Source organism: Lates calcarifer, unplaced genomic scaffold (assembly GCF_001640805.2).
Source record: "Lates calcarifer isolate ASB-BC8 unplaced genomic scaffold, TLL_Latcal_v3 _unitig_5708_quiver_918, whole genome shotgun sequence".
Lineage (NCBI taxonomy): Eukaryota > Metazoa > Chordata > Actinopteri > Centropomidae > Lates > Lates calcarifer.
Window position 1 is genome coordinate 1 of NW_026117680.1, and position 23,596 is coordinate 23,596.

A 23,596-nucleotide genomic window follows, 5' to 3' on the forward strand; every position below is an offset into this window, starting at 1 on the left:
GTTAAGCTAACAGGCTGCTGGTTGTAGCTTAATATTTACTATTCAGATATGAGATATGATATGAGACCATGTATTGTACTGTTTTTGAAGTTTGACATTTGGGAAAATAGTCTCTAACATGCAAAGGGCTACGTGAATATTTATATATCAAATATGAAAATCAGGTAAAATTAGCTTAGCTTAGCATAAAGACAAAAAAACAAGCAAAACAGGTAAAAGTAAAAACAAGCATAAAACACATAATATCTTTTTGTTTTAATCTGTACATAAAAAAAGAGGGTTTTTATGGGTGGGGTGGGGGTTATGTGCTGGCAGTATTTCTCGGCACTGACATAATGTTTGTGTACAGATTAAGCAACAAGATATGTATTAATTGCCAATCTATATTTTTTTAAACTTTTCTCCTCTACACTGACCGGCACGGGAGGTGGTGCAGGCTCTTCCATTACGTGTGAACTGGGATCCAGGAATACAGCGGACCACAGCATGCAGCCTCCCCTGCATGGCACATCACTCCTGGGGAGGGACAGCTGGGCCTGACACTGTGACAGAGAGGCCTCCACACCCTGACACTGCACTTTCTCCACCCAGTAGGCCTTTTTAGTAATCTGTGTCCTCAGCCTGGAAGGGGAATGAAGTGGAGGAACAAGTAGAATGACAGGAGAGATTTATTTGTATTTACATGAATTAGGATCCTCTGTACTGAGAATATAAAGTTATTATGCTTCAGAGAGCTGATGTTAATTTTACCTGGATGAATCAGCTAACTTGGACTCCCACTGTTTCCTGAAAGACAGAGAACATCACGCTCTTTTTTAGGGTTACAACTGTACAGCTTTACATCCAGTAGACTAAACAACCAGCTTATATCCAGTCTTATACACTCCCACAGTCTACTCCTATGCCCCTGCCTCCTGCCCAATCTCTTTTTTTCCTCCTCAATCATCCTTTCTTCTCTTCCTTGACACCCCATACTCTTCCATTCTGATCATCAAACCTTAAATAAACAAGCCGAAAGCCATAAATATGAAGGAGACACAACATGCTGGAGAGGGCGTGTATTCTTCTGGATAAACATAGCCTCGTGTAAGAGACAGGGACTGAGGGAAATTTGCAATAACGGATCACATAACTCCCCATTTCTTTCTTTCTTCCCTCTCAAACCACTACCTTCTTGTCATGACTTTTTTTTTTTAGATCTTCCATTTCCACATTCATGGGTATTTCTGTTTTTAGTGTTTGTCTATATGTCTACAGTGGATGTCTGGTTTTGGGCATGCATGTGGAAAAAAGCCTAAAAATATGAATAAACCACTATACATTAATCCCTTGAAGAAGCCTTATTGAGGTCTGCCAACTTCAACAGGGTTTTCAAAACTGTGTCTAGTTTCATAGGTATTACTTAAACTAGAGTCAAATCCTAAAGGGAAACTGTGTATACAGAAAATGAGGCCCCCTATGCCTGGGCACACACACACCACACACACACACACACACACACACACACACACACACACACACACACACACACACACACACACACCCCATGCCAAAACCTAAAACAGCGAGAGAAAAAAAGGAGAATTCAATAAAAAGAATGATTCACAAACCAGGCAGAGTCTGGGAAGTGTCTTTCTACAACACACACAAACACACACACATCAGAGCTGACCACTTGCATCAGCCAGTGTGACCACAGACAGGTGCAGCGTGACTGACGCCCTTCATGAATGTGCCTGAATTAAATGAGTCAGAACACCAAGTATAGACAGGAGCAGAGTTTACTGTACGACCAGATTCATGATGCAATTAAATATTTAAAATGAGACATGTTTCATCTCTGGGAGAACCCCAGTACCCTGGTATTCCACAGGTTATTATCCACAGTCCCAACATTAGATGAGAAATGTGTTTGAGGCTGGAATTAATCCTGAGCCAGAGAAACTACTGGATGGAACATGTGAACCACAAATCATTCACAATCCAACAACAGGCCAGACAGTGAGGGGCAAACTTGTATATACAGTATAATTTCTTTAACAGTACAATTTCCACCCTAATATAAGTTTACATATTATTATTTTGTTACTTCTTCTGCAGTCCAACAGTAATGAAATGTAATTCGAACAGCCCGTCTGGTTCAGACAGCTGAATACATTTATTTATCTTCCTCTTTTACAGTGTGCAGGCTCAGTGTGGGTAAATCTGCAAAGAAACTCAAAGTCTTTGCTTCTCTCTGCATTGTACTTGTACTACCAATACATTAATGCTTGGAAACATATCATTGACATATCATGACCTTTCTGAATTGATATGGTGAGCGAGTTAGCAAACAGCTGCTTCTTTACACATCCAGTTATGGAGGTACACCTGTTGAATGTAAGTCCAACATTCACTCTCTTTTAGCTCTGTTTTTGGTCTACAAACTCCTGAGAAAAATATCTGGCTCTGTAGCTGCTAAACGCTTCACTATGTTCACAAACTACAACCAATGTTTATATGTCTGCTGTTTGGTGCTGAGCAGGTAGTTTGGTAGTTTAGTAAGTTTTTTTAAATAAAACTTTTCATTGAAATTAGCTACCTGCTGCGAGAGAGCATTGAAAACCATCCTTTTTTGTCTTCCCTCCTTCTTTTCCCCCTCAATTCTTTCCCCCTCACCCTATTTCCTTTTGTGGCATTTCTTCTTTTCTCTCTCTTTTTCCATTCTTCCTCCCTTCCTTCCTATTGCCCTTTCTCTTTGTTTAGGTTTCAGCTGATCTGAAAAGCATGAAAGTATATTGATCAACAAAACAGATATAGAAACACAGGCTGTTCCAGGGTAGATTTCTCTATGCTGATGAGACAGAACCTATGACTTTTCTGTGCAAAGTCAATCAGTTTATGTATATGTTAGCTGTGTATGATGGTGTGTGTTCACTTGTGTCTATTTGCATGCATGTGTCTGAGGCTATCTGTGTGTGTTTGCACAGTTTAAAATGTTTCATAACTCTGATAAATCAAAGTGAGAGAGACAGGCCGTAAGGAGGTGTTAGTTCATGGTTTGGAGGAGGGGGAAAGAGCACTACCCATATAATTGCCTGCTGTGCTTGGCAGTGTCTGCTCTGTGGTCGAGCAGTAGCATGTTGGTTCACACACACCAGACATGGAAATATGCACGTACATATCAGCTTTCCCTGCCTTGCCTCTGTAAAAACAAAGCTCTTTAAAAACCCCAGCGTCGTTACCCAACACTATGACTGCATGCTGGGAAACACGGAGCGAGTGATGTAAGACTGAAGTCTCTGTGAACTGGGCTACTTTTATGAGCATCACTGAACTTCACAGGAAGAGCAAAAGTGTATGGTTTCCAGACACATTTCAGTTATCCTGCAGAGAGCTGAAAACACTGTGTGTGATGTTCTTTGTCAGGTCGGAAACAAAAGTTGGAGCTGAGTTAAGGCTTTCTCAGTCTTATAAGGAGATTTAAAGGAAGGGAGGTGAACCACAGTATCAAGCCTCAACACAACAAACAGGTTGTGACCGCAACACTTCTGCTGAATCCCTTCAACCTGGATGAAGCTCTCTTACTTCTCAGGATCTTCAGCTGGATGCCAGGTTTTTTATGCAACTCTGACCACACAATACCATAAGCCACACTGGAGAGAGGAGCTGGCTGTCAGGAAAGCAGAGATAACCTGTTATTATGCTGCATGAATGCAAAGCTGCCTGACTGGAACAATCAACTCAGTCAGGAGACAGCAGGTTGCCACACTAACTCCACAAAAGCCTCTAGACAGTCCCATCAACCTCCGTGGAACAAAACTCAAAGGGGTCATAATGATGTACTTTCCATGAAATGTGGGTTTTAGTATAATTGCAGCAAAGGAATTAAGTGTGGCCTTAAAAAAGGCTGTAACTGAGGACGGGAGAAAAAAGGAGCAGGGGGTGAAAGTAAATTAGAAGAACTGAAGAAGTTTTAAGTCAGCCTCAAAGAGAGTGTGGATGTGATGAAACAAGGGAGCTGGAAAATGGTTTTAGTGCTCGCCTTTTGTAAGCATGGCAAAGTGGGGGAGTATTTAAACATCTGTAAAAACGCACTGAGCAACTTAACAGGCAGAGACAAAGGCAGTCACACCAAAAAAACAACCACATGGCCAGAGAGGGAAATGCTGACATAGCACAGGCGGGTGCAGCAGGTTCAGTCGAGAGAATATTCTAGATTAGAGGATCGCTCAAACCATAATTACAGCTGTTCAAGTGGATGCAAACCCTAAAGAAGAGCAGGCATGGAGCACTGCCAGCACAATGGGTAGCATCAGGAAGATGTTGTGTTATCATAAAGACTGATGGAAAAATTGGTTACTTTCACTTTTGCTATTGTGTGTGATACTGTTTGTCACAATTTCGTAGTAACAAGAAGACCAAGCATCTACAGCCATGCTAGTGGCTCCTGAAGGTTGTCCACACAGTAATGCTTTGAGCTAAATGCTAACATCAGCATGCTAAAGCTCATAATAACGCTGTTAACCTGTTGATGGAGAAGGTATAACATTTGCCATATGCATTACGTTCCCATTCTTGGTTTGGTGTATTAACATGCTAACATGCTCAAAATGTCAAAATGCTTATGTTTAGGAATTAATGTTCACCATGTTCATCATCTCTTAGCATGTTAACATTGCTAAATTAGCTGACGTGAATGTCATTTTGAAGGTATTAAATCAAAGTATTGGACAAACTGAAATTTTGATCTGATGGTGGCACTAGATTAAAAGTTATCAAGTTGCATTTTATTTAAAAACATATTTCAGTCTGGACAAAATTGGTGCACTGAGAGACCAGCATCGCTACACCCAGAGCCACGCTGCTGGAGGGGCTAAAATGTCTCTTGCCACCAGCTAGGTTAGTCCTGATACAAATTTAAAAGGGAACATTTTGAAAACATAAACAGCATAAACATCTGACTCAAAATACTTGATTGCAAATGCCAGAGATCCACCATATGCTGTGTTCTTTTCTGTGAAAAAACCCAACCTACCCCCCTCAGCTGTTTACTGTCAGACAGAAATGGCTGCTTGATTCATCTCCCACGTAGCTGGGTGGAGGTTGACAAAAAACAAACAACATTCTCTGGCCTGATCCTGTCTTTACGTAAACTGCTGGTTGAGTTCTTGGCACAGATATGTGATGTTTCTCCAGAATACTCTGAGGTGTTTTCACCGCAGAGAAGTCTACATTAGCATTAGATTTAGAAAGTCAGAATGATGGACAACTAGGCTCTGACGTCTTTACTCTATCTTCGATGTGAGAGGGCTCATAGTTTAACCAGAAGGACCAACATAAGTAAAAGTGAGTACAAAGCTTCTTGCATCATTGCATCTGGACTACACTGCTTCATTTCAAGGCTCTAATGCTTGTGGTGAACAGGGCAGCTGAGGAGAAGCCTGTACCCTGCTGCCGAGCAAAGCAGAGCAGGACACAAGGGGTAATTATTGGCAACATGGAGAGACAGATGGTGCAGGGCAGGCCAGCGGTCAGTACAGTCGCCCTGTTAGCCAAGCCATAAAAAGACCTCTGTGGGCAGACAGACGGACACACAGAGGCTTGTATTTGCATGTGCACAAGCATGTGTGAGTGTGTTTGCGTGTTTATTTGTGTGTGCACATGGATCTTGGATGTAGTTTATGTAAGGTCTCGTAGGATGCTGTGTGATGAGGGTGGAGGGAGGGATGTATTAGCATGTGTGTGTGCAAGTGAGGCATTGGGGTTTTGCTGGTATGTGTGTAAGAGCTTTGAAGGTTTGTGTAGGAGCTTCAGTGGATATTTATGGCTAATGTTAGACAGATGAGTTGGATTTATGGGGATAAAATCAACATAACAACCTGACATTATTAGCATAGCCAATGATTTGTGTTTGAGGGACAATGACAGAGCTCTGAAAACATGAACAAACAGAAACCTTAAGTCCTTCTTCTTCCCTTCTTCTGTTCCACTAGCTTCTGATTTTCTCATAGAGGGTTTATTTCATAGGTCTGTCTGAAAAGCTGAAACATATTTTTGGACTTTTCCGTCTATATGCTGAGGTAAATGTGTATTTGTGACCATACTACATAGTAAAATTTTAACACATTATAATTTTAACAAGGTAAACACTGTGATGTTTTACCGGGATTCAGTCGCTATATCTCCCTTTTGGCTGTAGCTGTTGAATCCTAACAAACAAATCATGATGTTCTCTTTGTTAAAACGTTGGAAGTGTAGTCAATTTTAAAACTGCACTAAGTGATGTTTTGTTCACTTGGGGGCAGAGGAAATTAGCTGTGAAAACAGTACTAACATATCATCTTACTTTAGCATTTATGTGAAGTCATGTCTCTGTCTCTGTGTAGTTTTGTGTCCTGCCACTAAACCCTCTGCTATGTTCACCAGCTAAGTTGCTAACTGTGTCTGTCTGCAGATTTGTACTGTGCAGGTACGTGCAGTGGGTTTCTAGAGCTTTTTCACTGAAATCAGCTGCCTGTTGTGTCTGGAAATGGTGTTGGTGTGAGCTAATATAATATAATATAAAAAACTGAAAGAAAACATGACAACATGTTACTTTTATTATAGAATGCTGTTGTTTAATCTGTTAACTGGTTTAAAATTTATGAATGTAATTTGTGATTTAATTTGAATCTTCTCTGTTAAGGGATTATTGTCTAATGATTTTGACAGAGACATACAGAGACATTAAATTGCCTCTGACACACCACTCTGCATTAGAAAGTGCTTCTGCACACAGTTCTTTCTGGGAGTTTCTTAATTATGTGAGATTAGAAACCATGTATGGGAGGATTCATGTAAAGACATACACCATGATGATGATGATAATCTTGTAGTCTGGATCTGACATTAATAACATACTCTCTCAAACTATTTTCAAGACTTGTTTTGAGGCCCTCTCAGCCAATGTGGCAGACAGGCCTGGCGGACAGCCGGGCTCGGCTAATACCACAGTGGACATGTCATGCCAAGTGTGGTCGTACTAATGACAGTAGTTGTGGTCAACCTCTACTACAGGGGGATGGAACAACAATCCAGGCATGGGGCTGCCTAATCCATGAGGGGATGTGTAGTCCACCACACTTTTCCATCCCTTTCATAACTATACACCCACACAAAGACACACACATCCGTTTTTATACACACTCTCTCTTTTTCTGTTTCCTTCCTCCTCTATTACTCTGCCGTGTCCCCTCACATACTCACCTGTAGCTGATTTGGTCGAACGCCTCTGCAGCAGGGAATCCTAACATGCCACAGACGACCCTGCTGCTGCTCATGTCCCATCCCTGGTTACACACGTGACGCCACCTCCCAGCATGCTTCACTTCCAGCACTCCCTCCGTCACCAGACCGCCATGATTGCCCAGCACAGGCCGTAGACGCACCTCCTCTAAGTGAACCCTATGAGATCCCTGTCCATGAGAGAACGCAGCTTTTGACTGATTTAAACATGACTGATTATTCAAAAAAGGAGAACTGCTTTGTTGCTTTTTGTACTGACACAGGAGAGAAATGGATCTTTGTCACACTTATTGAAGACTTTACTCCAACCTCAACCCACATCAACCAAGCTTTTGTCCTGACTCCAAAAGAAGAAAAATTTGATTTCATAAACATGACCTCATCTATGATCAAACAACACATTGTTTATTTAAATATCTGCAGACACTACACGATCGAGAGAATGATAACATGAGGAGATGCTATGTCTCTAATCATCACACTCTCTAATCATCTGCATGACGTACTGTAGGCAGCAGGATGGAAACTAACAGAAAACAAAGAGTTTGCTTCATGTGTCATGATGATTACAAAATGGTGAGGAAAGTGTAAACTCTGCAAGTTGAAAAGGAAGAAAACCAAACACAAGTGATAAATGTCTTGCAATTTCCTCTGTTATGAAGTTCTTGCACGTTTGAAGCTGTTGAGCGACTGGTGTTTTAACTAATTAACTTCAGGCCCTGCTGCTGCATATGAAGTGGATCTGGAGAAGGTTTGGTTTTAGCTTTGTCTCTAATTATATATTCCCACAAATGACATTTCAGCATAGGAGTCTGAATAAAGTGAAACTGGTGTACTTCTTTGGTGTGCACTAGAGGTTGTGCTGTCTGTGTGTGTGCGTTTTTACCTGTGTGTACTGAGCATCAGCCTCCAGTCCCATGTCTGGATAACCTGGGTCTGGTTCCACATGGTTCCCACTGAGCTGCTGATTCCTGTTGCTCCCCCTCTCAGACTGGAGTTGGGAATGAGGCTGCTGCTGCCTGTTCACCTGCCCCTCTGCTTCCCGTCTCACTGCTTGTGGACTGCTCCGCGCCATCTCCTGCCTCTGCCTGTAGGCTGCACCATTTATCAGATGTGAAGGCAGCTCGTGTCCTTGTGGCAAAGCCTGGCTCACCTGCTGGGTCGTTCTGGAACCTCCTCGATTCCGTCGCAGGATCTGGATCTCGTGGCCGTTTTCCTGTGGTGAGACGCTGCTGCGACGGGTAGAGGATGGGTTGCGATGGAGGGCAATCTCATGACCTCTTGCAGAAGAAGAGGAGATGTGGGCCACAGGTGGAGCTGGAGGGGACACAGACTGTGGCAGTGGGTTTCTCTGTCTTGGTTGGCTTTGTTGTTGCCTGGAAGATGAAGTGGCCTCCCCCAACGAGACCGGGGGGAAGCCAGGTCTCCTTTCTGGGCTGCAAATGACCCCCAGGTCCTCAGCGTGGGTGCAGTCATTGACTCCCCACCCATTGGAGAGACATTCTGCAATAGAGAGCTCTGTGCCCCTGCAGCGCACATTGTCCAACCAGATCAGACCTAAAAACAAGAAAAGCATGTGGTAAGTCATTGAATCATTAATTAGTGAACAAGTAAGTAAGGTTTTCAAAACTAAATATACTTGGCTGGACATACCTTGCCCCTCACCAAACTTGGCACTGTGCGCCCAAGTAAAGCTGCGTTGAAAGCCCAACTGTCTGCACACCACGTTGGCCAGGTTAAGATCCACCTCATCATCACACACGGTGCCCCACGCTCCATTATAGAACACCTCCACACGCCCCTCATTTGCACCGCGCCTCCCTACACCTGCCAGACGCACAAGCACCTCCTGAGCTGACAGCGGAGGGGGGTAGAGGAGAAGCAGGAGGAGGAGTGTGGACAGGGAGCTGAGGCACAGCATCCTGGAGAAAAATGGAGAATGAGGGACACCAGGTAAAGAGAAGTACAGCAGCACAGAAAACAGAGAACATACATGTCAAGTAGAAGCCCCATAAATAAATATGCACATGTTACCGCAAAAATCCCAAAAATCACACAAAGCCATGGAACTCACATTCCATTCTCTGACAAAACATATAATTAGAAACTTCTCCTCTAACCCTAATGGGACATTTCACAGTAAAATGAAAGATTGATAGATGTTTTTATCTTTTAAAATAATCAGAGTCGTTTAAAGGACAGTCAGAGGCTTGAGGAGCATTGTGAAAACGTAGCCCTCAGTCTGAACCAGCTGGGGCACAGGGAGTAATAACTGAAGCTAAAAGTAGCCTCCTCATCCAACCAACGGAAACCTTGGCTTTCCGCAAACCCTCAAGTTGAGCTGCATGTATTTAGCCAACAGACACAAAAGCAAATAAACACAGTCATAAAAATGTTCTCACACATAAATAAAGCAGCAGGTCTGCGTATCTGTGAGAGGCAGTTTGGTTAATGAGAAATGATTAGTTCATCCACCTCTAAAACCTTCACCTTCTATTAAAGAAGAAGAAGAAGCTGGAGAGGAGGAATCTGAGGAAGAGGAGATGTGGAGGACCTTGCATTGAATGAATTCAGCCAGGGGTCAGCTCCACATATGGATAACATACATTCATACAAGAACATAAATATAAGCAAATAAAAACAATAACTCAGACTAACGAGGGCTGAATTGAAGTTTGTTAAAAGGGTATGGATAAGTTCAGGTTCTCACAAGGATGAAATCTTGAATTATGGAAGAAAGATAAACTGAAGCAAAGAGGGGGAAAATGAACAAGGAATGAAAAGAAAGAAAATGCTGAAGTTGAACTCACCTATCCGTTGATCTCAGCCTGGAGTCACTGGAAGAAAGAAGGGAGAGAGCACTGGAGGAAAAGAAGGCAGTGAGTTTAGTCCTGCTGTCTCTCTATTCTCCTCTTTTCCCTCCCTCTCTCTTTTTCTGTCACTCCCTCAGATTAGCTACTTTATCCATCCCTCCCATTTTGCTCATTTAAGCAACTTTTCTCTCCTTTTCATCTGGTCACGTTTGCCCTTTCCATCACCTATCACCCATCAAACTAAACCTAGAAAAGGGGAAATGAGCCACGGAAATCAATTAAAACACAAAGGAAATACAATTAAATTAATACAATTAATTGTTTTGGTTTCCCAGCTGTCAGATTAGAAAATCAACAATTAGATGATTGTGTAATATTTAGTGCATCCCAACACATATCCATTAACACTTGCTTTATCTACTTACTTACCCTGCAGCAGGTAATTAAAATCAAACCAACCTCTATCTTACAGGCTGGTCACATGGTTGGATGCATGGGACACGTGAGCTCAACTTATAAAAGGGCATGATTTCATAAGGATCTCTTATTGTTTGTTTATCAGTCTCATTTCATCGTAACCCTTGATGTAAAAAAGTTAAAAGTTAGTTTCCCCTCTGATGTCTGAAAGTATGAAAGTGTGTGCATTTTTTTCCACACAATGGCTAAGTCATATACACACACTCACTTGTACAACTATCTTTGTGGGGACCCGTCATTGACATAATGCATTCCCTAGCCCCTTACACTAACCTTAAACATCACGGCTGAATGCCTAACTCCAACCCTTACCCAAGCCCTACCCCTTAAACCAAGTCTGAACCCTCAGACAAAGCTGTTAGACCTCACAAGTATAGTGGGCTCCTGGTTTTCAGATCCCATGAATGTAGAACAAGTCTACACACACACACACACACACACACACACACACACACACACCACACACACGAACACAGCCCTGGCACCATCCCATGCCCACAGTTAGTGGTGTCATGAAATAAAGAAATAAATACTATGTGCTCTGCAGTAAGAATGGATCTGCCTGTCTGAACTCCGTCTCTTTGCATGAAGTTCAGTTTCATAACATCCTCAGTCGTGGCACCTCCTCACTTGAAGGAAGCCTTCTCTAAGAATAGAGACAGATGGTGGCTCCATATTTAAACAAAGAAAAGCAGATATTCCCAATGCTTTAATACATATTGTGTTAAACATAACTAAAATGAAACATCAAGGAACATACATGATATCTACAGTGATTTATGTAATTTTATCTTTAAAATTCTAAAATGTTTGGTGTTTATGTGTGGCTTTATGTGTGGCTGTTTATCAGTTTTGTTGTTACTGTAATGCTTCTTCAAACCTAACCTTCTCAAATATTAGAGACGTTTATGTGAACTTGAAAAGAAAACATAAAAGATATTATAAAGTCATTAGAACTCATAGTAGATCTTTAAAACAAATGTTACAAAACACAGTAGTATCTACATCCGTAGATATTAAACTTACTAAACCACTTTATATATCATGACAGAATATTTCTACCAGATTATGATGCTTTTGTGGTGGAAGACAACTCACTGTAATGAAATGTGTCAGGAGAGGAGCTATTGAGGCTCAAGAGCTCACTCTAGTGGCGTAAATCATTACTATGGTTAAATACTGTAGCTTGAAATGACTTTCTCTGACTTTTAGTCTATGTATTACTGTTTTTATCATGTGGTCTGTATGTAGTTTATTGTATACTGTAGGACCCTTCAGTAACATTCATTTGGACAGGCCACTGTCTTACATCTTTTGTAAAATTTGACAATGATATTACTACAGTGGCTGTGAGAGCTCAAAACACAGCAGCTTAAGAAAACATCACAAGTTCAACAGCACATACATTTAGAAGAAAAATTACTGGCGGCAAACACACAAAACACTGAAGGTGGAGTGACGTGATGTTATGTTCACTCTTTTCATCTAGGACAAAGGGCCAATGGGGCAATGCAAAAAAGGATTCACGGGTCAGTTGTCTCTTGGTACACACAGTTAAGGGCTCAAATAGTAGCCAGTGTTTCAAAACCCCAACACAGGCACCCATCTCCATCCACAGCAGTCATTCCAGGTGCCCCTAAAGCCCCTCTGAAACTGAAACTCTGCAGGAGAAGAAAATGTTTTGTGATTTTTAAAACATTCAGTTTGAATCTGTTTTACTGAACTTTTAACACACACACGCCTGTGTGGCCCATAAGTCCTGAGTGCTGGTACATCTTGCCAGTCTAGGATATGTTAACTAAGGTGTAGGGGGACTGTGTGTGGTGGTGTGAGCAAGAACATCTCAAAAAACATACAGGTAAAACTCACACCATATCATCTACTCCAGGAGATATGGTACCACATATGTAATGCTAACTGGTCCCTGCTAAAACTACACAAGAAAAAATATTCTGATGGGTTAACAGTTTTTTTGTCTCTGTGGTAACTGCTCTGTGCATCACCACACTGGCTTGAAATTAAACCACTATGATGAAATTGATCCTACATCACAGATTAACAGAGCTTTAGTTTACTAATTTTAGCAGACCAAAGAGAAAGTGATCAGTTAAGATCAACTTTAGTCATTAAATCTAAGATTTGGGGTAAAATCTTTTCATTCATTGACTGTGTGAAGTCTATCATTCATGGACATCAGAATAGATGTGGTTTCTCCCTGTGATGCCAGGCCTCAACTGCAAACTGAACTTTTGACTTCAGTCTGATTTTCAGTGACTAACACCTGCTCAGCTTGACTGAAACTAGATTGCAAAATTATTCTGATGAATACTCGGGTCATATATTTGTATTTGTGTCTTTGGCCTAAGTTTGGCCCATATACAACATGAGTGTCAGCCAATACTGGCAGATAACAGCCAGGCATGTATTTCGCTAAAACAAACACAGATGTGTGGCCAGAATGATGTTGCTATCTGACTGACCTTTTGAGTCAGGAACATACAACATGGATATATTGACTACATGTTTAAGATTGACCTCCCCCTATACTGTCCTCAAATGTGTAGACTATAAAAAAGAGGCTTCAGTTGCCTTAATTTTCACCTATTATGGATGTAAACACAATCAAACAGCTTAAAGCTGAGTCAGCACTTTAATCTCAGTCATTGTTTTATTTGAAGTAAAATGCCACTCTCAGTGCACACACACACACACACACACACACACACACACACACACACACACACACACACACACACACACACACAGAGCTAAAAGTTTAACTCACTTGACTCAGTGGTGGACTGCTTTATGTGGGTAAGTACAACATGAAAGCAGAAAGAGCAGTGTCAAAGCGTATTTAGCCACTGTTGCAGCATGGCCATTGTGATAAGAACTAGCTAATGTCTTTATGCACTTACAATTACGTGAATGTGAGAGTACACCCACAAGAGCACCCAAAAGACAAGTTATCCAGTAAACAAAGTGAACTACTAGAGATTAATTATACACACATCCTACCTGCCTATTACCTGTGAAGGTAAGTTTATGAGGTTCAGTGATGGTGCGTGAGTCATAAACTTCGCCTTTTGAAATAAATAAAAACAACACAGCCATTATAAGGTTAAAAAGACAGAACCTGGTCAGGTCCCATTTGACTCAAAGACGCCAAAGTGTCTGAGGTCATGATTTCCAGTAAGTATGCGGAAGTGATAGATTTTAACATCCGCAAACTTCGCTGATATATATTGTGGGTGTGATATTTGTACATCAAGTATTCTCAACATTAAACACACTGCTGCTGTGTGAACAATCCATTTCCACATTCACATAGTAACATACAGCTGTTTACAATCAACATCAGGTGTGGTTTCTTGTAGTACCTGAGGATGAGGATGTGGAGCCCTCAAAATCTGCTGTTCATCTTCTGCTGTAGGTTCTCCTGAGTAAAAAAAAAAAAAAAGAAAGAAAGGAAGAAAAAAGAAATATATATATTTTTGTTTTGAGTAAATACATCTGATCAGTGGTTGAGTATTTTATCTTAGTAATTCTGTATCATGATCAAAATGAGTATACAGCAGTTTCACATCAGCATTTATGTCTGTATGATTAGATTAAACAATGTATTACATAACAATACAATCAGATATAAAATGTCTTCATGCACTTAAAGGTTGTCGAAAGACTCTATTGGTGTTGTCTCCTCTTTATAGTTGCTCTGAGTGGTGCAGCAGCAGTGATCCATGTGTCTGGATATGAAGGGAGAGATGTTAATGTTTCCTGCTCCTATGGAGAAGGTTATGAGTCCTATGAGAAATACCTGTGCAGGAATGACTGTGGCAACAGTGATGTTCTGATTACGACTACAAAAGCAAAGAAGAACAAATACTCCATCTATGATGACAAAAAGAGAAGAGTCTTCACAACGACCCTCTCTGATCTGAGCTCTGTGGATGCTGGGAAATACTGGTGTGGGGTGACCAGGACTGGAAAGGATATCTACACTGAAGTAAGAGTGGAAGTAGAGCCAGGTAAATACTAAATACGTTTTGGTCTACTATATTAACTGGCACATAGTTAGTTTTAGATTAATATGTTATCCTCAAAACAGATGTTCATCCTTTAAATTTTGATTCAGTGTTTTAGATTAAACTGCAGAGCAGACTATAAAGTATATAATTGCTCCAGATTGAGGGTTGTTCTGTCTGTATATAGTGAGCACTTAACTTTTGATGCTTTAACTATGTTTATTTAATGATACTTCTGTATTTATTTAAAATTAAAAAGTCCAGTATTTTCATACTGTGTTTGCTGCTTGTACTCAATGGTTAGCACTTGCCTCACAGGCAGGTTTCGAGTTCAAATCCCAGTAGCCCATGTGGAGTTTCCATGTTCTCCTTGTACCTGTGTGGATTTTGTATTTGATGATTCTAAATTGCCCAGGTGTGAAACTGAGTGTGAATAGTTGTTCGTCTGTATATGTCAGCTTGGCGACCTGTCTGGGGGGGGACCCCACTGACCCTTAAGGTTGAACAGTATAGAAAATGGATGGATGGGTCCTTTTATTCAAATATAGATCAAGATACATCTGTCTGTCCTTGTAACAGTCTGATGTTGTTTATTTCACTGACAGACAGCTGCTGTGATCGTTCCACCAACATTCAAAGTTATGAGGGAGGTTCAGTGTCCATCAGTTGTTCATATGAGTCTGAGGACCAGAACAACCTGAAGTACATCTGCAGAGGAAAGCAGCCCTCCACATGTCTGCAGCAGGCACTAATCACCTCTGACAACAAACGAAAAGGACGGTTCAGACTTACTGATGACAAGGAGTCAAGGAAATTCACAGTGAATATTACCAGTTTGACCCAAGAGGATTCTGGGTCGTACCTTTGTGGCGTCCATAGAAACACTGGCCTGGATGTTTTCTCTGCTGCTGAGCTGGAAGTCAAAGGTAAGAGGTCATAGATCTACCTCATAATACTGCAGTGAACCATTTACCTTTAACAGATGTTGAGAAAAAGTTACTAAAGAACTAAAGGTGTGTGGAGATCAACAAAACTTTGATTTGACTCTTTATTTAAAGGAAAGTGAGACAATAATATTTTCTAATCTGACCTGAGAACAGGTTACTGTGTTATTAAAATCCTTAACTAAATTAGCTCAAACCTCCTTCTGTGTGACAGAGTGGTGCTGTGTGAAATCAAACATACTGACTGGCACTATGGGACGTCCATTAACTATGCAGTGTCCCTATCCACCACAACACGAGACAAACAGGAAGTTCCTCTGTAAGGGAGACCAGCGCAACAACTGTACAGACATGGTGACGAGTCAAACCTCAGGCCAGACTGACCTCAGGTTCACACTGCAAGATGATGTTTCTTCCAGCTCTTTCTCAGTGACGATCACAGAGCTGAAAGCAGATGATGCTGGGACATACTGGTGTGGTTCAGACTCACAGTGGAGTCCTGGAAACTACACCAAGATTCAGCTGTTAGTAGGTACGATTATGAAAAGAGAGTAATGAGTAGTGAAAATGAATGTAGCTGTTAAGTTATATCCAGGTTTGATCCTTATTGTATAAACTCAGTGTCCTGGTGATTCTGTTTGCTCAGCTCTGTATCAGGTCACGATGACATAATATATTTAATCCCTTTTCCTGCCTTCTGGATTCCTGAAACTAAAACATGTCGAAACTGCCTTTACTTTCCATCAGGGAAATGGTGCACAGTGTTTTTATATACATATTAAGATATTTCGGTGCTTAAGTGTCATTTTTGATCTGCTCATGGCACTAGATCAAGATTCATCCTTTGGCGATCTGTCTGTCTGTCTGCATGAACTTTCATGGCAGGCCATCCAATGGTTGTTGAGATATTTTAGCCTGGACTAAAGTGGTTGACCAATCAACTGACTGATGTCACCAGAATAGTTTTTTTCCTGACAGTGTTTCCGACCAGCACTGTAATCTCTACCACCATTGTGGAAACTGTCAGATCACAACAACCCATATCAACCCATATCCCTAGCAAACCTCTCAAAGGTATGTGTTTGTGTGTGTGTGTGTGTGTGTGTGTGTGTGTGTGTGTACACACACACAGTGTATTTCAACAGTTATGTTGAAATACACACTGTTTATCATTAAAAAGGGAACATGAAAGCACCAAATGCTCTGAGGCCACAGATCTGATTTTTAGTGTAACATCTGCTGTTTTGCTCTTGAGATTGTGATAACAAATACGGGTGGATTGTGCAGCTAATGTGTGTTTTCAGGAAGTCTCTATTTCATTCTGTTCTCTCTGTGTGTGTGTATTTTTAGATCCATCTCTCTTTCACTCTGTGGTTTTCATTGTGCCTGCTGTGCTGCTGCCCATACTCATATTTGCCCTGGTTATAGTTTGTAAATACAAATGTTACAAAGAGCAAGGTATGTTTAATATACAAATATATGCACTGAACAATGCACTCACAAGCAAACCCACATACATATACATGCATGCAAACAAATGTGTAACAGTTTCTTGGACTGTGTGTTTCCAGGAGGTGGAGTCAACATGAACAGAAACAAGACCAAGGCAGCAGATGCAGAGGAAGCGATGGGTGGAGCAGATGTAAGAAAGTGATAGTCCAAAGCCTTTGTTAGTGTACAGTGTTACAATCCACATTACAAATGTGTGGGACAGAACAACCTACTGATGATTTTACTATTAGTGTATCAGTTTGTTTTCAGGGTGGCACTACTGGAAAGGCTGAGGGATCATCAAAATCAAAAGGGTTTATATCCTTAACACCATGAACGTGCTCAGCATATTTAACTGTACTCCACGTGTACAAGTTAGACATAATGGGCTTGGTGGAGGTGGCTGAGAAAAGCTCAAAGCTGAAGGGGTTTATCTTCTTGAAACCACAAATGAGCTCAGTGAATTTCATCTACTCTTTAGATTTTGATTTTTCTCAGGCAAAATTTGAAAAGTTAAACCTGATGATGGCATCAGATGAAAGGTCAGGAGGAACAAAACATGATTGTTTTCTGGTTTCCATGAATATCTACAGGAAATTTCATGGTTGATGTTGTGGCGTGTTTTACTTGGAAACATTTGAAGCCATGCTAGCAGCAAGGCTCCATGGATGGAAGTCTTGGTCGGTCCACAACTTAAGTCCACACTGAAATATTTCAGTAACTACTAGATGGGTTGCCTTGATAAGATATGAGAAATTATGCTAAACATTATACCTGCTACACTTCAGTATGTTAGCATTGTCACTGTGAGCATTTTAACATACTTTTGTCAGTAATCAGCTAAAAGCACCTTTGTGCCGATGTACAGCCTCACAGAGGTGCTGGCACAGCTGTAGACTCTTGGTCTTGTTACTTGACAGTGGTGTCGCCAAATGAAAGTTACTGAAGGAATGGCCTGAATAATTAAGTGATTATTGGACAATTTTTAGACTCTCTGGCAAGAAGAATACCGTTTTTAATAATGAAGTCGCCTTCTCATCTGTTTATTTTTTGTTGATTCTTTTTCAGATTTATGAAAATCAAGAAGTTGTGGCAGGCTCAATGAAGGGGAGCTCCAAAAAGCAGAGCACCTGCCACCAGTATGTTGATACAGGTGGAGACCAACAAGATTCTATTTATCAAAACTTCAACATAACAGACGACATCTACTGTAACGAATTTTACAGTAAAGGAGAAAAGAGATAAGAGAGAATCTTGTATTTTTTACTCACATTTATAGCAAAGTTATCCTGTTTGTATTTCTTAAAAATCTGTCCAACAGCCTGTCTCATTTTATAATTACCATCTGACTTATTCAGTACTTGCATTTTCATTTATTTAACTTTTATTTTATACGTTTGCTTTCACCTGTACACTTTTTATGATGCTTACTGTTAATATAACAAACAGTTTAACACACCTGCACTCCTTGTAAGAAACTGAGAATGTTAGTTTTAGCTAAATACCCCAAATATAAGATACCTACATGTGTATATGTACCTCTGGTAAGAGTGAATAAAGGAAACCAAGAAAATCCAGTCTTTACAAAGCATAGTAATCCAAGTATAATCCAGATTTTTCATGGATTGAAATAAAGTGGTGCAAAGCAACAAAATATATTTACTCAGATAAGCAGAATCTAGTTGACCCCTTGTCATGTTTTAGATGTGAGATCTTAGCAGTTGCATCAAAGGGACATTTCTCCTCCAATAAAATGCTGCTGTTAACTGATAATATCACATTAAATATCAGTTACAGAGGCCATTTAGCAGAATTAGTACTTTTACTTGTGTGGATAAAACACTTTCATTGATTCATAAGATAGATAGATAGATAGATAGATAGATAGATAGATAAGGCGGTGAACAGTCGCAGTAATAGTTCTGTAAATTTACTAAAGTTGTATTTTGAATGCAGTGTTTGTAAAGACATTTAGACAGGTTGGACTGGTCTCACTCAAGATCAGATTACTTCTTCAACTACTAAAAATAAGTAGGAGTCTATTGTCTATTTACATTAGAGCATAACAATATATTCCAGAGATATTGAAAGAAAGAGAAACCACACACACACACACACACACACACACACACACACAGACTTGTACTTCCAGCTCTCTGAGGACACTTGTTGACCTCAACCATCACAACTAACTGAAGAGGGAAAGCAAACGTGGCATAATGTGCAAATTATCATGATCAGTTTACGATGTAAAATAAAGAAAAAACATCATATAGTGCACACAACAAATGTACATTTGCCAATTTGTCACACATCACATCACAACAGATGTGCTCTGTGTTACACACACATATCTGCGCACTTGGTTTAACTTTAAATGACTACAGGTTACATCAAGTGAAAACCTGTTTTAAGCTATTTTGTTCTATTTGATTTTCTTCATAACGACCATCTCTGATCTGAGCTCTGTGGATGCTGGGAAATACTGGTGTGGGGTGACCAGGACTGGAAACTTACTTGGCAATAAAGTCTAATTCTGATTCTGATTCTGAAAGGATATCTACACTGAAGTAAGCCTGTTTAAGTGTTTTTTGAAACAGTCGACAGACTCTGCTGAGCTCATGGGAAGGGCAAGATCGTTCAAAAGTCTGTGTGGCAGGACAGCAAAAGTGCATTTGGCCAACAGGTTTTGATCAGATGACCTAAGAGATCACTCAGTGGTATAAGGGCTTGGTATCTTGGAAATGTAGGCAGAGTTCTGCATAGGGCAGGAGTGATATGTGATCAATGGCCAGTCCTAGACGATAGCCTAGATGCTGCATTTTGTACAAGCTGAAGATGTTCCAGTGTGGCTTGACTAAGGCAAGTGAACAGAGCATTACAGAAGTTGAGGTAGGATAAAATCAAGGCATGAAGGTTATGTCAATGTCACGACTAGGCTTGGAACCCCAATAGCAGAACACAGACTTTAAGACAAACAACGTTTATTTGGAAAATATGAGTGGCAGGCAGACTGGAGGGAATGGCAGGTGGGCAGGCAGGCGGGCAAAAACAGAACAGAGAACACAGGATAAGAAAAGAGCAGACTAGTACTACAGCAGTAACTGGTGTAAAACTAGAAGAGCCGAACTTCTCTCTAGACAAACCATGAACAGGAGCGAGGATCCGGCAGGGACTGAAGGCAGGAGCAGGGATTAAGTACATCCTGGGTGATGGGCTGATAGGAAACAGGTGAGCTTGATTGTAGAGGCACAGCAGGTGTGGAGTAGCAGATCCAGCAGGAGAGACAGAGAGCAAGGGGGAGGGGCAGGCAACACAGAGACAGACAAACAGACAGACACTGACAGACAGGTCAAGGAGCTGACCTCGTGACAGTCAAAGTCAGAGGCAGACAATAGTTGTTGGATTCTTTACAATGTTCAATAACTATCAGATGGATTGCTGTGAAATTTTGTACTGATATTTATAGCCTAAAAGAGGATGAATTATAATAAGTTCAGTGAAATCCTGACTCTTTATTTAGTGCCACCATCAGGTCAAAATGTCAGTTTGTCCAGTGTTTTGATTTATGACTGAATACCTGGAAAACTAACAACATTCCTCACATGTTTTTTGTGTTTAGTGATAATTATCAAATATTAGCAGGCTAACAGGCTAAACTAAGATGGCAAACATGGTAAACTTCAGTATGTTAGCATTGTCACTGTGAGCATTTTAGCATACTAATGTTAGTAATCAGCTAAATGAACCTTTGTGTCTCACAGAGGTGCTGGCATGGCTGTAGACTCTTGTCCTTGTTTCCTGATATAAAATGTCAGGAAGGTCACCACCATTATTATGAACTTTTTCCTTGGATAATGATTTCTTACATCTAATTTCATAGCAGTCTGACCTATAGATTAAAGAATAAGAATAAAGAATAAATTTTGCTTTCACTTCTACACTCATTATGATGCTTCCATAGAAACATCCATAGAAACACTGGCCTGGATGTTTTCTCTGCTGCTGAGCTGGAAGTCAAAGGTAAGAGGTCATAGATCTACCTCATAATACTGCAGTGAACCATTTACTAAAGGTGTGTGGAGATCAACATAACTCTGATTTGACTCTTTCTCAAAATATAGTAATTACTTAAAGGAAAGTGAGACAATTATATTTTCTAATCTGACTCTTAACTAAATTAGCTCAAACCTCCTTCTGTGTGACAGAGTGGTGCTGTGTGAAATCCAACAGACTGACTGGCACTATGGGACGTCCATTAACTATGCAGTGTCCCTATCCACCACAACACGAGACAAACAGGACGTTCCTCTGTAAGGGAGACCAGCGCAACAACTGTACAGACATGGTGACGAGTCAAACCTCAGGCCTTCTGGTTTCCTGAAACTAAAACATCTCAAAACTTCCTTTATATTCTATTTTGATCAGCTGATGGCGCTGGATAAAAATCCAGAACATTCCTGTGTCTGCATGTACTTTATTCCTTTTCTAACCACATCTGTCTCCAGTGGAGGTAAACAACACCAATGTGACTAACTTTTTGTTTCTATCAGTTCTTTTCTCCTGCTGATGTTTACATGCCCTGTCTGATAATATCATTTTGCAATAATGAGTCACTGTAGTGTTCGGTCTGCCCTCAGTCCAACATGAGAGGATGAAGAAGCTATTCTAACCTCTTGTTAACACAACAGTGGCTGAAGCTGTTGGTAAGTAAACAGCGTTTACTGCTAGCATTGTCTATGCAGTGTTAACAACAACTTCCTTACTATTAATAAAAAGGGAACATGAAAGTATCAAATGCTGAAAGGCCACAGTTATGATGTTTGCTGTTTTCCCAGCTGTTGTGCTCTAAAGATCTGTATTACAGACACAACACTGATTTCAGATGTCTGTATTTTATTTTTAGATCCGTCTCTCTTTCACTCTGTGGTTTTCATTGTGCCTGCTGTGCTGCTGCTCATATTCATATTTGCCCTGGTTATAGTTCATAAATACAAGTGTTATAAAGTGCAAGGTACAGTATGTTTAACATACAAATACATGCACTGAACCATGAACTCACAAGCAAACACACACATACATATACATACAAGCAAACTGTGTAACAGTTTCTTGGACTGTGTGTTTCCAGGAGGTGGAGTCAACATGAACAAAAACAAGACCAAGGCAGCAGATGCAAGTTTGTTTTCAGGGTGGCACTACTGTAAAGGTTGAGGGATCATCAAAATCAAAAAGGTTTATAGCCTTGAAACCATGAATATACTCAGCATATTAAACTGCAGCCTGCTTATTAGATGTTTTTGTATACAATTTAGACATAAAGGGCTTGATGGAGGTGGTTGAGAAAAGCTCAAAACCGTAGGGGTTTATCCTCTTGGAACCTTGAACGTACTCAGGGAAGTAAATGAAAATCCACACTGAAATATCTCGACATCTATGAGATAGATTGCCTTGACATTATGTACTGACATGTATAGCCTAAAAATGGTGTATTCTGATGTGCTACCATCAAAATGTCACTTTCTCCACTGTTTTGGTTTATGACCAAATACCTGTAAAACTAACAACATTCCCACCAGCCTCACGTGTATTTTGTGTTTAGTGATGATTAACAAATCTTAGCAGGCTAACAGGCTAAACTAATGGCAAATGTGGTAAATATATGTAAGCATTGTCACTGTGAGTATTTTAGCATGCAAATGTTATTAATCAGCTAAAAGATACCTTGGTGCCGATGTACAACCTCACAGAGGTGCTGGCACAGCTGTAGACTCTCTGTCTTGTTACTTGACAGTGGTGTCACCAAAATGATCAGGAATGTGTTACTCTGGAACAAGTTACTGAACAAATGAATTGAATAATCGAGTGATGATTTTTAGTTTATGGTAATTACTTACTGTTTTTTGTAAAATATGTCAACTGGTGTCTCTACAACATGTATTAATGACTGTGTGAGTGAAGTCACCCACTCATCTCTGTTTTTTATTGATCCTTATTTAGATTCATGAAATGGTGGAAGCGTGCCTAAAGAAGAGGAGCTCCAGACAACAGAGCACCTGTCACCAGAATGATGATACAGGTGGAGACCAACAAGACTCTGTGTATCAAAACTTGGTACCAACAGAAGACATCCACCGGAATCAGTTTTACAGTAAAGGAGATAAGAAACAATCTTGCATTGTTTTGTCACATTTGTAACGAAATGTTTGTGTTTTCTTTAACATTAACAGCTAACCAACACATAGTCACAAACCACCACTGACTGAAAACTTTGCTGGTCTCTGTGTATCCATCTAGACTTGTTTTATAATTACCATCAGACATATGCACTATTTAAGTTTTCATTGTTTTAACTTTGATTTTATACTTTTGCTTTCACATTTACATTCATTATGATGCTTACTGTTTATATAACAAACAGTTTAACACCTGCACTCCTTGTAAGAAACTGAGAATGTTAGTTTTAGCTGAATACCCCAAATATAAGATACCTACATGTGTATATGTACCTCTGGTAAGAGTGAATAAATAATAGAAACTAAGAAAATCAAGTATTTATAAAGCATTGTCATTGTTGAAT

The 23,596-nt window shown here is 40.3% G+C and overlaps 1 protein-coding gene and 1 pseudogene across 1 annotated transcript; one reads left to right on the top strand and one right to left on the bottom strand.

Annotated features, from left to right (window-relative positions):
- Window positions 1-416: 416 nt before the first annotated feature.
- LOC108875737 (lysyl oxidase homolog 4-like) lies at window positions 417-10,168 on the bottom strand (annotated as a pseudogene).
- A 3,780-nt stretch (window positions 10,169-13,948) lies between these two features.
- Window positions 13,949-18,674, top strand: LOC108875741 (polymeric immunoglobulin receptor). Its single transcript, XM_018664855.2, has 8 exons — window positions 13,949-13,985; window positions 14,267-14,584; window positions 15,187-15,507; window positions 15,740-16,057; window positions 16,504-16,599; window positions 16,876-16,983; window positions 17,097-17,167; window positions 18,085-18,674. Exons 1-8 carry the CDS (start codon window positions 13,949-13,951, stop codon window positions 18,259-18,261), a joined length of 1,446 nt encoding a protein of 481 aa, XP_018520371.2. The 3' UTR covers window positions 18,262-18,674.
- The last annotated feature ends 4,922 nt before the right edge of the window (window positions 18,675-23,596 follow it).

Bases quoted from the DNA above. Each gene is read 5' to 3' on its own strand.
- LOC108875741 (XM_018664855.2), top strand. From the start codon at position 13,949: ATGTGGAGCCCTCAAAATCTGCTGTTCATCTTCTGCT. The intron at 15,508-15,739 runs GTAAGAGGTCAT...TCTGTGTGACAG, and splicing joins TGCTGAGCTGGAAGTCAAAG to AGTGGTGCTGTGTGAAATCA. The intron at 16,984-17,096 runs GTATGTTTAATA...GTGTGTTTCCAG, and splicing joins CAAATGTTACAAAGAGCAAG to GAGGTGGAGTCAACATGAAC.